At 42.3% G+C, this 13,035-nt stretch overlaps 1 protein-coding gene across 1 annotated transcript in view; it reads right to left on the bottom strand.

The window, feature by feature from the left end:
- Window positions 1-655: 655 nt before the first annotated feature.
- LOC146830444 (phospholipase A2 inhibitor gamma subunit B-like) overlaps window positions 656-13,035 on the bottom strand; it is a 323,361-nt gene continuing 310,981 nt past the window's right edge. The window contains exons 5-6 of the mRNA XM_085604681.1: window positions 9,245-9,394; window positions 656-1,815 (exon numbers count right to left, since the gene is read on the bottom strand). Of these exons, the coding sequence (XP_085460807.1) occupies window positions 1,691-1,815; window positions 9,245-9,394 (275 nt within the window). The 3' untranslated portion in view covers window positions 656-1,690. The remainder of the gene's footprint in view (window positions 1,816-9,244; window positions 9,395-13,035) is intronic.

The raw sequence follows: 13,035 nt of genomic DNA, 5'->3' as shown, positions 1-13,035 counted from the left end.
AGGCATGTTCTACCTATTACTATTTGAAACCTAAGGGAGGCTCCTCACCCAATATGTATGAGAACATTGTTATGAGACATCTAGGTCACCATCAGAGCTAGTAAATTCTTATTTCATCCTAAATCATGATGAGGAGATTTAAGATATGTTTTAAAGACTTAATTAGGGGACCAGCATCAAAATGTTAAGGCTTAATCAGCTAACAGTAGACCCAGAATTCCAAACTGGGACTCACTTGTTGCAAACTCCAAGGATTGCTTAGACTTTCATGGAGTCAAGTTCATGGCAAAACTTAAGTCCACCATTTACTTAAGAGACAGTTTCGAACTTACCTTTGTTGCAACCCATCCTCCATTAGACTTCACAGTGACGGCAGTCATGGCATCCATTGTGGTTCGGTGTCAATGAGGGTTCCATCGGTGGTCTCATATAAGACTCTGGTCTTCATTCTAATGCGGGCATAGCATTAATTGCATTGATATTTCATCCTGTCTAACACAAACTCTTCTTTATAGGTGTCTATTTACCATAATTCCTTTTACATCACCTCACTATTGAAAACTCAACCAATAGCTATCCATAAAAACACAGACCCACAGTAGAAGCAGCAGTGTCAACTAAAGTTTATTCATTTATTCAATGTTAAGTATAAAGAAGGTGTAGACGTTTAATGCTATAGGTTTTGCTACAGCACAAAGCAGATCAATTCCAGGATTACAGAGTGCATTAAAATCGAGAATATAAACTCATAACTCTGCATTCTTCTGTTTTGACATCATCAACACAATGTGGTAGATATTGTCTATGATTGATATTCAAAGAGGTGGTCACCTCCAAGGTTAAGAAAGAGTAACAAAGCAGGAATGTCCAGGAGCACATGGTAAGCTCTCATTGACAGAAGCTTGTTAGATAGTTGGGAGTCTCCCGAGAGTGGTCACCGATGGCCTTCAATGTGGAGACGAAGAAGGATGAACTCAAGGACAAGCCCCAATGGATGAAACAAAACATCCAGCTGCTTCTCAGAAGGGAGGGTAAATCTATTCTATCTGGTTCTGGTACAGATATTTTTATAATCGAGCTGCGCTTACTGGTGGAGAGGAAGTTATAAAACTGAAGGAGTCAGAAATTCAAAAATCAACCAGTGTTTGAGCATGCAGCAGTGTGTTGTACTCTTTGTGTATCACACGTCAACACAGGGAGTTGATATGTAATCTGCATGTATATTTATTGGCAGGATATGCATAGATTAAACCATCATAATTCAGGCGATGTTATTTCAAATGGAGCGAGAACAGTTGAACTCAGTTTCCTCCATGGTTACAAATTAAGTCAGCATTAGTATCCTATCAGTAGGAGCATCTTATCTGATCCCAAGCTAGTATCTTTGGGTGGTTGCAGTGCCAGGGCTTCAGTCGCTCAATGCACCAAGCAGAGTATTCCCTCTTAGGTGCCACAGGCGTCATATATGGCTGAATATAAAGGCCGGTGGTACATAAACAACTTGGCAGGATAAACCGTACTGTGCACATTGATTCCTTATATTGGGTGTCCCTGGTAGGCTGACATGAGATCTTCTGCTTCATTCTTACATGGTTCCTCTTCATGGCAGGTACTGGTAGAGCTTTAGGAATGTTTCTACCGACTATTACTAAGCCGGGGTGGTACTGCATCAGAGATGTGAATAATGACCTCACAACTTCGTGGCAGGTACGCATAATATATCGTCAGCATAGACTTGGGTCGCCACTTGGTTGAATAATTTACAGTAACCTGGAGTAGCACATCCTTTCAGGCTATACGGTTTCAAAGTGCTCCCTATGGAAAAAATACACAGACAATAATAAGTCATTATCAACTACTACATAAATATGTTCTCCATCTAGGAAAGAAATCATGCCCATCCTGGCCCAAAGTTCCCAAGATCTCAGATTGGTCAATCATATACACCCACTGGTAGTTGTTCCAGGCTCTTGGATTCCAGGCTGAATTGTGACTGTCACAAAAGGTTTATAATTGTCCTTATTGTGGGAATTAAGAGCACTGCATGGAACAAGTACACTGTCGGATTGACTGGTAAGTAATGATTTCAACTGTACATTGTCAACAATAAATATTAATCACCCACATTATTTTATGGAGATTATCAACGAATCATTGATTTTTGTTTACTGTTTTTGAAATCTTTGTTTACTTTTTTCTTTTACACTAAATCTTGGACATGTTACATTTTAATTCAACTGATTTTCAAAACCCAAGAATGCTCACTGGTTTTTCTGCAAATGTTGTAATGATTTGTACCTCATTCCTGACAGAAACTAAAACCAATTTATTTTAATTTTTATATCTTTTTATGCTACCTCACCTTGGTGATTAACCCATTAGTGTGAGTTCACAAAAAGATCCATCCTTGTGGTTCACCATACTGTTATTCTCTAGGCTACCAGTGTTGCAAAGTGAGAATAAATATGAACCATCTTTCTTTCTGCGGGTGGGTACAGCAAGAAAAATGCACGCATGTGGTCGCTGTGGCTCCAACATGAAATTTGTTGGAGACTGACTGGACTTTGCACCCTATATAAGTTGCACATCCTGACCTACATTTATGGAATCACCTGGGAGAACTCGTCCTCTAAAATAGCTGAGACACACACACAATGACTATGTAGGTGTTGGTTCTTTTCTTGGTATTGCTGCTTGCTGTCCGTTGAGTCTGTGTCCAGTGGTGAATTACAGAACCTGAGTATGTAGCTTGCTGTGCTCACAAAAGTGGACCACTGGTGTTAGGAAAGCTGTATTATCTCCATCCTGATCACCTGCCACATACTATGTACTGTAGCGTCCCATTATTTGGAAAAGTATTGATTTTGCGTGGTGTATTCCCTTGGGATGTACTGTTTGATGGACATTTATTCACAGCAGAAAAGTAAGAATTGTAGGGTCAGAAAGAATCTTATAGTGTTCCATCTACTTTTTTATCTTATCATCTCTTTCCCTAACAGGCAGGACAACAAAAAATAATATGAATAGCATTTCTCAGGATTTATATTGATTAGGTGGGACTGAGTAGCTCTACAGACATAGATTGCCCCACTCTGTGGGGCTGCAGATGGCTCGGAGAACAACATGGTCCCTCCTTCTACACCTGGCTGTTCCTGCTCACTCCCCCAGTGGGAACATGCCTCGCGGACATCTGTGCATGCTTTGAGCCATATCAAATGCTCCAACAGCCTCCTCAGCCACTGTGGCCCTGAAGCCTTATAGCACTACAGGGCACTGCTGCCCCTTCTCCCCACCCGGACCTGCTGTACATCTGTGACTGCTGCCGGTGCCTCCCAACTACATCACATAATGCTGATTGGAGCTGATTGGAGCTGGCAGGTCTAATGTTCCCACTGCCCATCACAGATGACCTTAGCTGTCCTGCCAGGTCCAAGCTGCTGGACTAGCCCCTTTGGTTTCAGCAGTGTCTTCCACAAGTGAGCCATACAATTCAATGCAAGGGTCTTCTTTGAGGGACACAATTCTTAACATCACTGTGGAGCTGCTCCAATATCAGAACCATGGTGCAACCACGATTTCTCTGGGCCTTGTTGAAGTTAAGCCAAACCCCCTACTATTTGCTTAGGCATTTCTTCAAAAGGCCCTCCCCACTAACTCAACCCTAGTCTACAGGTTTCCCCCCACACCTCCCAGAGACTAAAGACCTTGGACACTCACACCAATGACTGAATCCCCTGCCCCTGGATGGTATTAAACCCAGCCTATTGTTATTTTCCTTCCTGCTCCTTTTTTATGGGCCATCCCACTGATGAATCAGCCCTAGTCTATAGGTTTTCCCCCATGACTCTCAGAGATTGTTGGACCTTGGACATTCTCACCAATGACTGGATCCCCTGCCAATGGATGGAATTCAACCCAGTCCATTGTTCGTCTACCTCCTGCCCCTTTTTTATGGGCCAACCCACTGGAGTATCAGGACCTGAGATGATGCACCTTTATTTGTTGATGCTACTGCACTACTTGTCTTGGCCAGGTCGATTCACACTTTCCTGCAATGGTGACGTGCTGCGCAGCTACACTGTCTAACCCCACCTGGACTGCAAAGTGATTGCTTTCTCTCACCTGTCTCACATCCCTGTGCACCTGGGCCTTGCCTTCTTTACATCTGTTATTAAACCCGGATCCTAACACAATATTCTCATATAAATCCTCTCACCAGCTACTTTTCAAAGGTGTAGTGGGGGAGGTGGTAAGAAATCAGCCTCTGCATCACCATCACTGGAAAAAAAAACAGACGCCATACTCAAGAAACTTACCTCCTCCAGCTATCTTTCATAGACCTGAAGATAACTGATGGTATGATGACGTCAAGACCATATAGGACAGCATAAGTTTTTTTCAAGCCCGAGTGGTCATAGTGGACTGGTGGCTAGTCAACACAGAAGACTGATTGGGGCACCTGGAAGGTCTGGAACTTGACAGCAATCCCTCAAATATGAGTTGATCTTGAACACCTGCCGCCCCACCTAAATATCTGCTATTATGGAATACCAGAATGTCTTGAATGCAATGAGACCAACACGTTCCTCTTGGATCTTATCCCATGCATCACTGGTCTGTCCTTTAGCCCCAGCTGGAAAGTCAGAGGGCACATAGAATTTGGTCTTATACTACGCACTCCTCTACTGTGTGCTCCAACAAACTTCCTCTGCTGATAGCCTATTTTCTACTCATGCCCAAACCCTTTTTTATTAAACAGGATGCACATCACAGTGGACTTTTCATCAGAGACCAGCACTAAAAGGAATGTGTTTCTAGCCATTTGCCTGCAGCTTAAAAATAAGATATGAAATATGGCTTTCTTGAACTGTACACCATGTGGATTATTTTGGATCACCGCTCCAGAGATTTCCTTGACTCCACCAAACTGGCCCATTTCCTGGACTGCCTGGCCCTGTATGACATGGAAACACTCTAACCCCTCTCTCAACAAGAGGATGGGGCTGCACATGCAGGGGAGCTGCAACCCCGCCAGAGCAGTCTACCTGACAAATCACAGAAGATCTCTTCTTAATGTAGCTGTAGCAGAACTATCTCAGACAGATTTGAGCGACAACTTGTGTTCACATGCTCCCCAGGGTATCTGACCGTGGCAGACAATGGCCAGTAGCATGATGAGAAACATGCTATGTTTCCCTTCAACCATGAAATGGCTTTACATCAAATCGACCTACTGTTGCCCCTTTCTGGCATGATACTCTCTGCATGGTCCGTTCTACCTGTTATGGCAGACAGTACTTTTCCTGATCCCTATGGGACGTTGGTTTGTGGACTTGAGACCTACCAGGGGACCACAATGTTGATGTTAATGTTAATGCTGATGCTGATGCTCCTGTTTGTGGTAGCATTTGTGGCCATGGTTCTAGTAATGTTGCTATACTTGCTCACATCTCTGTTCTTGCACCTGTTCACCTCCCTTAGGCAGAGCACCCTCCTCTTCTTCCCCATCTTTCTGAATGGCCTCTATATATCATCTTACATTGACAGTTTCTCATCCGTCATATGTCTTGTTGGCCTAGAGACACACCCCATTGTAGATCTACTCTCTCACCATCTACTCCCCCGCCCCCAAACAGTTGCAAAGGCGCTAGCATGCCAAGCCCCCTTGGCACCTACTGTATCATTTTCTCTCCTCTCCCCCAGTCGTAGCACACTGACCATACGTATCTTTTAAGAGTATGACCATCATGAGTACCCTATGCCATCCTATGTCTGCAAGAGGGGTGTCAACATACAAGAAACAGCTACTTAACACCACCTGAACATACATTTACTACTCATACCCTTTCCACTTTTTTTTTTGCTTTGTCTATTCTGCATCCTATTGGCTCAACCTCCCTGTGGCAAATCGCCCTCATCTGCCTACCTCCCGCAAATGCCCTTAGATTGGGGTTCAGGCTCCCCTTCATCTGCGCCACTCCTGTGCACCTACAGTACCTCACAAATAATGTGCTCTCCCTCCCTTCTCTCCATGTCCTTGACCCTGCCAAAACAAACTTGCCTTCCTTCTTCCTACAGTATACTTCACCAAATTCACTCGCTTATGGCCACTACCATAGCCTACCACCCCCTTACTTTCACCACGCTCACAGTTAATGTGCTGCACTCATATTAAATAGGAAAAGATCCTATCTTACGTGATCTCTAAGCACACTGACATTAGCTCTTTTCCAAGAGACACACCTTTCTGCAAGGGAGGCATAGAAACTCACTGGACTGGGTGGGACGAGTCCTCTAAAGCTGCCTGACATCAACCAGTCATGACCCTACCATACTCAGTGACACCATGCCCTGCTCCAATAAATGTAGGGTGGCCATTCTCATTCACAATTCCCTTTCATGTGGTGTTCTAGAAAACTGGTCATACGGTGGAAAATATGTGTTTGCCAAGCTCTGAACTCGCACTATGCTTTTCAGCTTGGACTCTCTCTATGCTCCTAGCAGGTGCATATCCACCATTCTCTCCCACCTCAACTGCCCCATCACTGAACTCTGCAAATACCATATCATATTCGGAGAGGATTGGAAAGTAGTGCTGGATGCCGTTCTGGATGGTAAAGGCCATATCTATGTAAAAACCTTTGAACAGACCCTACTGACCAATTCTTTAGACTTGACCCCTCCAGCGTCTACAGACCCTTAGGGGTGAGTGGTTCGCGCTTCACAAATACTGGATTTACTGGTCCAATTCTTTCTCCTATGTACTCAGAAGATGCTGTCTCATTGCACATACAGCGATTGGCTTGCAATTGCTCCTAGCGACTTCTATGATCTGTATGGAAAGCTTCAATTTAAAGGTGGTCCTTAATAAAACATTCAGAATGATTTAAGGTGGAGTATCAAAACACAACAGTTTTCGATTGGAGGTTACGGATACCCAAAGGTAACACCTTTTGTAACCTGAGAATTCTATTTGAATGCTCTGGAAATTGGAAACCTCAATTCATTCTTAGGAACCAACAGCCTAAAAATCAACTGTACTAGATTCAGATTTGCCTCTAAATTAGGGTCAAGTCGTATAAGAGATATGTGCGTAATATATATAATAATAAATGTATTTCTGCTGCTATTTATTGTGTGACGCTGTGCCGATTGCCAACAATTGCATTGATTGTAAAGATTGCTCGCAGTACCTCCGGGTTGATCTGCCACAAATAACTGGGTCTACCTTATATTGAGGTACAAACAATAGAGTCTATCTGGGCCAAATCTGAAACCAGTCTGAAAAGATTACTCTTTCTTTATTTCTCTCTCTCTTGATAATGCTTTTATTAGCACTTTGCATATTCTCTTAGGTTTAAGGTTGTATTCTGAACAAGGCACCATTAGTGCCACCCTTTCAAAAGCAGAACTGAAATGTAAACTAAGAGGGATCACGCGGGCTGCAGGTAAGGGTGTGAAATTTCTAAGCAAACAGTCCCTGGCCAAGCTATAACTTTATCTATTTAGTTGGATTAGTTTATCACTTTATTTTCCCCTATTTAACGTGAAACACTATATATTTTATGGTGGCACACCCTAAATTGGGACTCTTGTTTAAGGAGCCTGACCTTGAGAAAGAACTTCATTACAAAGCTTTTTGCATTTTGTCCTGTTCTATACATTTTACAGAATTCCTAGGACACAGTTTTTGAACAAATAATCCTAAAATTGACCCAATGCAGACCTGCCCTTATTTGTCTTCAATCTTTTCTTACTGTGCCCATATCTAATTTTTTACTTAGTTTTTTAAATACTGTTGTGCGAGTTAGGAAATGTCCTCTCCTAACAGCTTCTTCATCTTATGAATTGGTTGTATGTTTTATTTTTCTATTATTATTCATGTATTTTATTTTTTGGATGTAATATCTGTACGTATTATATATTCATGGTCTCGCGTGTAAACTGAAGATTGATTGATTGATTTGAAATGAGTACACAAGGCTGCGCTTGTGACTGACTCTGTTCAATCATACCTAAGAAGTTTTCAAGGCCTTGGTTCATCAATAGATACACATAGCACTGTTGTGCTTTGTAACTCCATGTCATGGTGTGTTATTTGGATTTTACTCAATAAGACTGCAACAATTGGTGGCCTTCTGTCAGTAGGAACTGAACGTTTACCATACAGCAGGTGGCTTACTTAACTTGAGATCTGCAGCACACACGCCTAGGAGGAGCAAAGCTGACTGCTGTGGGGTGTGCATGTAATTCTAAAGAAAGGGTAGCCATATCCCTTAAGCGCTTTCGCACCTGAGTGCATCATCTTTAACAGGCTGAAAAGGAGCCTGATGACCTGGATGTAGTACAGGGCAGCGGCAGCTATCTGGATACTGAGATACACACATTCCAAGGGTCAGATTTATCAAACTTTGATGCTGTGCAGAGCAGTCCCCCTTGCTTCATGGAACAAGGGTGCCTGCATTGAAGGTAGAATTGTTTTTGTGCATGAGGGGATACCTTTGGAGGTGTTATCTCTTTGTTAGTGTGCTGCAGAATGGAACACATGTGGAAAGAGGAAATAATGAGGGAAAATAAAGATATTTATTCTTATTGTACTTCCAACGGAAAGCAGTACCCTTTTGGGGCATTCCTTGGTTTACCAGACTTAGTAAATCTGGGAATGCACCACAATCCATGGGTGGATGCATTGAAACATCCATGCTCCACACAAGGAATGCCTCCCTAGGGCAGAGTAGAGCAAGCCAGTGACTTGCATTCCCTCCATTAATTAATGGATGCACCAAGCAATGCAGGGCCATGCAAGGTGGCCTTGTGTTGCTAGGTGAATCTGACTTAAGGATTCATTTACCCTTGTAACACCATGCATTCTGCAAGGGCAATGCAACCCACTTGTAAATCTGGCCTCAAGTATCCTTGAGTCCCTTTCGCAAACACTGTGGTCATTCTAAATCTTAGTTTTGATTTAGTTTGCTACCGACCCTGTACAGAAAACCATTACTTTTTTGTCTAGGTTTTTGTTATACAAATACCACATCATCAGGGTATATTTGGTGAATAAGACATGATTTCTACTTTGAATTTGATGGAATCAAGCTCACTGAAGACATTCAGGTGGATTCTAAGAAAAAAATGTAAATTAATTAGCGTGAACATCATTCAGTTTGAAAGAAAGGACCAGAATCCAAGAAGATTGGTACATTGGGATATATAAATCATACTTAGAAAAAACTGTTTATCTCACCAGGTATGATGGCTTTTCCGGAGAAGCTGTAACAAGTGTTCTGGTCCCCAGTGCACTGACGTTCTCCAGTCGGTGTGCAGGAGCCCGAGGACTTGTCAGTAAAACATGCGTCACATTTATAGCCATTTGGGGTACCATCCACAGCAGGCACTGAAATAAAACAGAACAGACATTGAGAAACCTAATGTGTTCAGAAAAGTCATGGCTAAATTCTCCCACCCTAACAACAGTAGTATTAAACTCCACACTTTGTGCTGATAAGGTGAATGAAGTCCTGTTACCCTGAAGAAATTGCCATAAGAGTAAGGCAATGAAACATGTCGGCTAAAGGGCTTTCTGTCTGTTAAGATCCAGCACTTTTTATCTTTGAATTGACCCATGAGCTAAGAATAAAATGATGGTGGCCATGGCTCTTTATCAATTTTAACTCTGGACTATGGTGGGTGATGTTCACATATTTTCACCTTTGTTGATTATTATTTTTTCTGGTATATTTGCCCAGTTTTTTTTGCCCGAGGTAGTAACCTATGATGAGAAACGTGGCAGTACTGGTGATAATTTAACCAGTGTCAGCCCGCTGTGGTGTTGCGCACGTGAGGTTCTACCTTGTTTTGCACACATTTTTTCACTGATATTCACGGTGTGGGTTTTGTATCCCTGTGATTATACTGGTTTTTTCACATATTGATTTTTTTAACAGAGTGACTGCTACATTGGTTGAGGGTTCTTGCAGATTTTATATCAGTACAGACTCTGGTGAATTAGGAACCCACCTCACAAGTCTATATGGTGGGGAGTGGGTTAGAAGAAGTTAATTTGATACTTCTCAATTCCTTCTTTACACAGTGTGGAAAGTATTTCTGTACTAAGTAGATTGGGTCTTTTTGTTGTAAAACTGATCTGAGTGGGGAATGACCCAATCTTGTACTTTTCCCCTGTAGCTCCTTGTTGATATGTCATCAGTATTTAATGGGCCTGCCACCGAGGATGTGCAGCGGATGCGTGTAGAGGGTTCACCTCTAGTGTGCCAAAAGCATGCCAAAGGCAAGACCGTCTGCACCCGTCCACACCAGGAACGCAACCATCACCAGCCAAGCTGCCCAGTCTCCCCCAGGTATCTTTATGCCCTCTGACCTTCTCAAAGCGCTTAACACGGCTTAAATGTACCTGTTATTTTATACCCCATAAAATCAAAGGCATACTTACGTGTCTTAAATGTAGAACCAAACTGAGAATTGTTTAGACTAGCCCTTTGATATCCGATTGCTCTCTTTGAAAACATGCCCAAGACATTAATGAAATGATCACTGACTTACAACTTTATTTTCTATTAATTACTGGGACATGGCTTAAGGAACGGTGTAACCCTAACATCGCATTAGTACTTCCTCCCAATGATACCATCTGTGGACGAGACAGAAATGAAACAAGGGGAGAAGAGCTGGTCATTATTCATCGTGAGTCTTTGCCATGTATAAACTTTCACCTCTCCTCCCTGAAAGGACCAGAAACTCTGGATTTGTATTTCAAATTTATTGGCTCCTTCTCTTTTGCAGGAGTCCTGATCTACCGACCCCCTGGCCCCAGTTTCGAATTCCTGGAAACTTTAGGTGGTGCGTTAGGCCACCTTATGATCCAGTATTCAAATTTTACTCTTCTAGACAATTTAAATCCCCATTTAGAATGCCGCAGTAATCTTGGAGTAAATAACCTCTTGGACTTCACCAATTTGTCTCAGTTCCTACCCACCAGGCCTGGCCCACCATCGATGGAGTATGTTCAACTTTCACTTCTCTAACAGTCAGCACCCCAGTCTGGTCGGACTATATGCTAATTCCATCCAACATTAACCTTGCACATTTAACCTACCCTTCTAATCAAAACCAACCCCATTACCAAGCCGTGAATGGGCTAAGATGCTAGCTAACCCAGCATTGCCTAATTTGGCAAGAGCTACCCTACCCACTGTATCAGGTAACACCTTAGATGACACCCGACGCTTGAACACAAGGATAAGAGCGATTAGTGATGAACTAGCCCCTGTAGAGCAAGCTACAAATAAACAAAAACACACAATTTCAGCACCCTGGTATACGCCTATACTAGCAGAACTCCACCTCCAGTGCAAACAACTGGAACAGATATGGAGAAGAGCATAGAGTGCAGATGAACTGAACCTCTTCAGCTGAAGCAGAAAAAAATACCATCTACAAATTAAGCTAGCGAAAAAAGAGTATTTCTCAAACAAAATCTTAAATGCTCAAAATGATCAGAAAATTATTTTCACAGTGGTAAAATCCTTTACTAACCCAAAAATGTTAGTTAAGGACATTCCTCCTTCACAGATGTTATGTGACCAGATCTTGGTCTTCTTTAGATAAAACATTCTTAAGATCCAAACAGAATGTAACGCTGTAAGATGTAAACCGTGATCCCACCTTCATAGGACCATCCTTCCAGGCCTTTGAGAAAATCTCACTGGATCAGTCATGTCAAGCCATCAATGCTTGTGATCGGGATCCCCCTTTGACGCATGCCCCCCCTGCGGTTCTTCACAAGGCGGTAGACATTGTTAATCCAGTAATTAACAACATAATTATTTCATCACTAACTGCAGCATAATTCCTGCTGAATGGAAACCACTTAAAAAAACAGAGCATAGACCCTTCCACACTTTCCAATCTTCGTCCTATATCACTACAACCCATCCTTTGCAAAATCACAGAAAGACGAGACTTTTTAACAAACAGCTCACTGACTTCCTTGAGAAAGCCATGATATTACACCCTAGACAATCTGGTTTCTGCCCTTAACACTCAACTGAGTGTGCACTACTGGAAGTAGTAGATGCACTGAAATTAACTCTAGATAAAGGAAAAAATGCAATACTGATCCTTTTGGACTTATCAGACGCGCTTGATACCATTTCGCATGATATTCTTCTATCCAGAATCAAACAAAACATTTCCCTTTTGCCTTGTCCTGGATAAAATCCTTTCTTACCAACCATAGATAAACAGTGACCCTAGGCCAATTACACAGGTCTCTTCTCTCAGCCCTCTTTTATTCAACATATATATGGCTCTGCTGATCTTGCTAATATCTTCGTTTAACACTGACACAACCTCATATGCAGAAGATACGCAATTGATTCTGGCCCTAGACAAATACACGTCTAAAAAGAGCTTAATTTTAAGCAATGTACGACAGAGGTCATCCTGTGGATGAGACTCAATCATCTTAAATGCAGTGCGGATAAAACCAAGATCCTATTGGTAGGGAAGGACAATCCCTTCAACCCAACCAAATGGTGGCCATAAGATGCACCTGCGCCAACTAATACAGTAGAGATTGCCAAGAACTTGGGGGTCAAATTTGATGTTGCTCCCTCTTGTTTCATCTAGTTGCACTTGCAGTGTCAGGAATGTGCTGCAACCGTATAAAAACCCTCAAAAGGTTTTCCGATTTTATTTCCTACTCTGATAGGAAGCCTATAGCTGTAGCACTTATCCTATCTTGATTAGACAACTGCAATAGCCTTTTCGCAGGATCAAACAAACAAGTAATAAAAAGCTACAGGTTTTACAGAATGCAGTGGCCCGTTTGGTGCTGAAAATGCCACCTCGGTCATCGGCCACTACAGCCCTCAAAACTCTGCATTTGCTGCCCATCCCACCAAAACTTTTATTCAAGCTCCTGGTAATCAATTTTAGAGCCATTAGAGACTCAGGACCTAAATACCTAGCGGCTACATTCACTCATTATACTACTGCTAGGACACTCAGATCCTT

This window comes from Triturus cristatus, chromosome 5_1, assembly GCF_964204655.1.
Source record: "Triturus cristatus chromosome 5_1, aTriCri1.1, whole genome shotgun sequence".
NCBI lineage: Eukaryota > Metazoa > Chordata > Amphibia > Caudata > Salamandridae > Triturus > Triturus cristatus.
The sequence above is the reverse complement of the archived record's forward strand: the minus strand, read 5'-3'. Positions and strand labels throughout refer to the sequence as shown.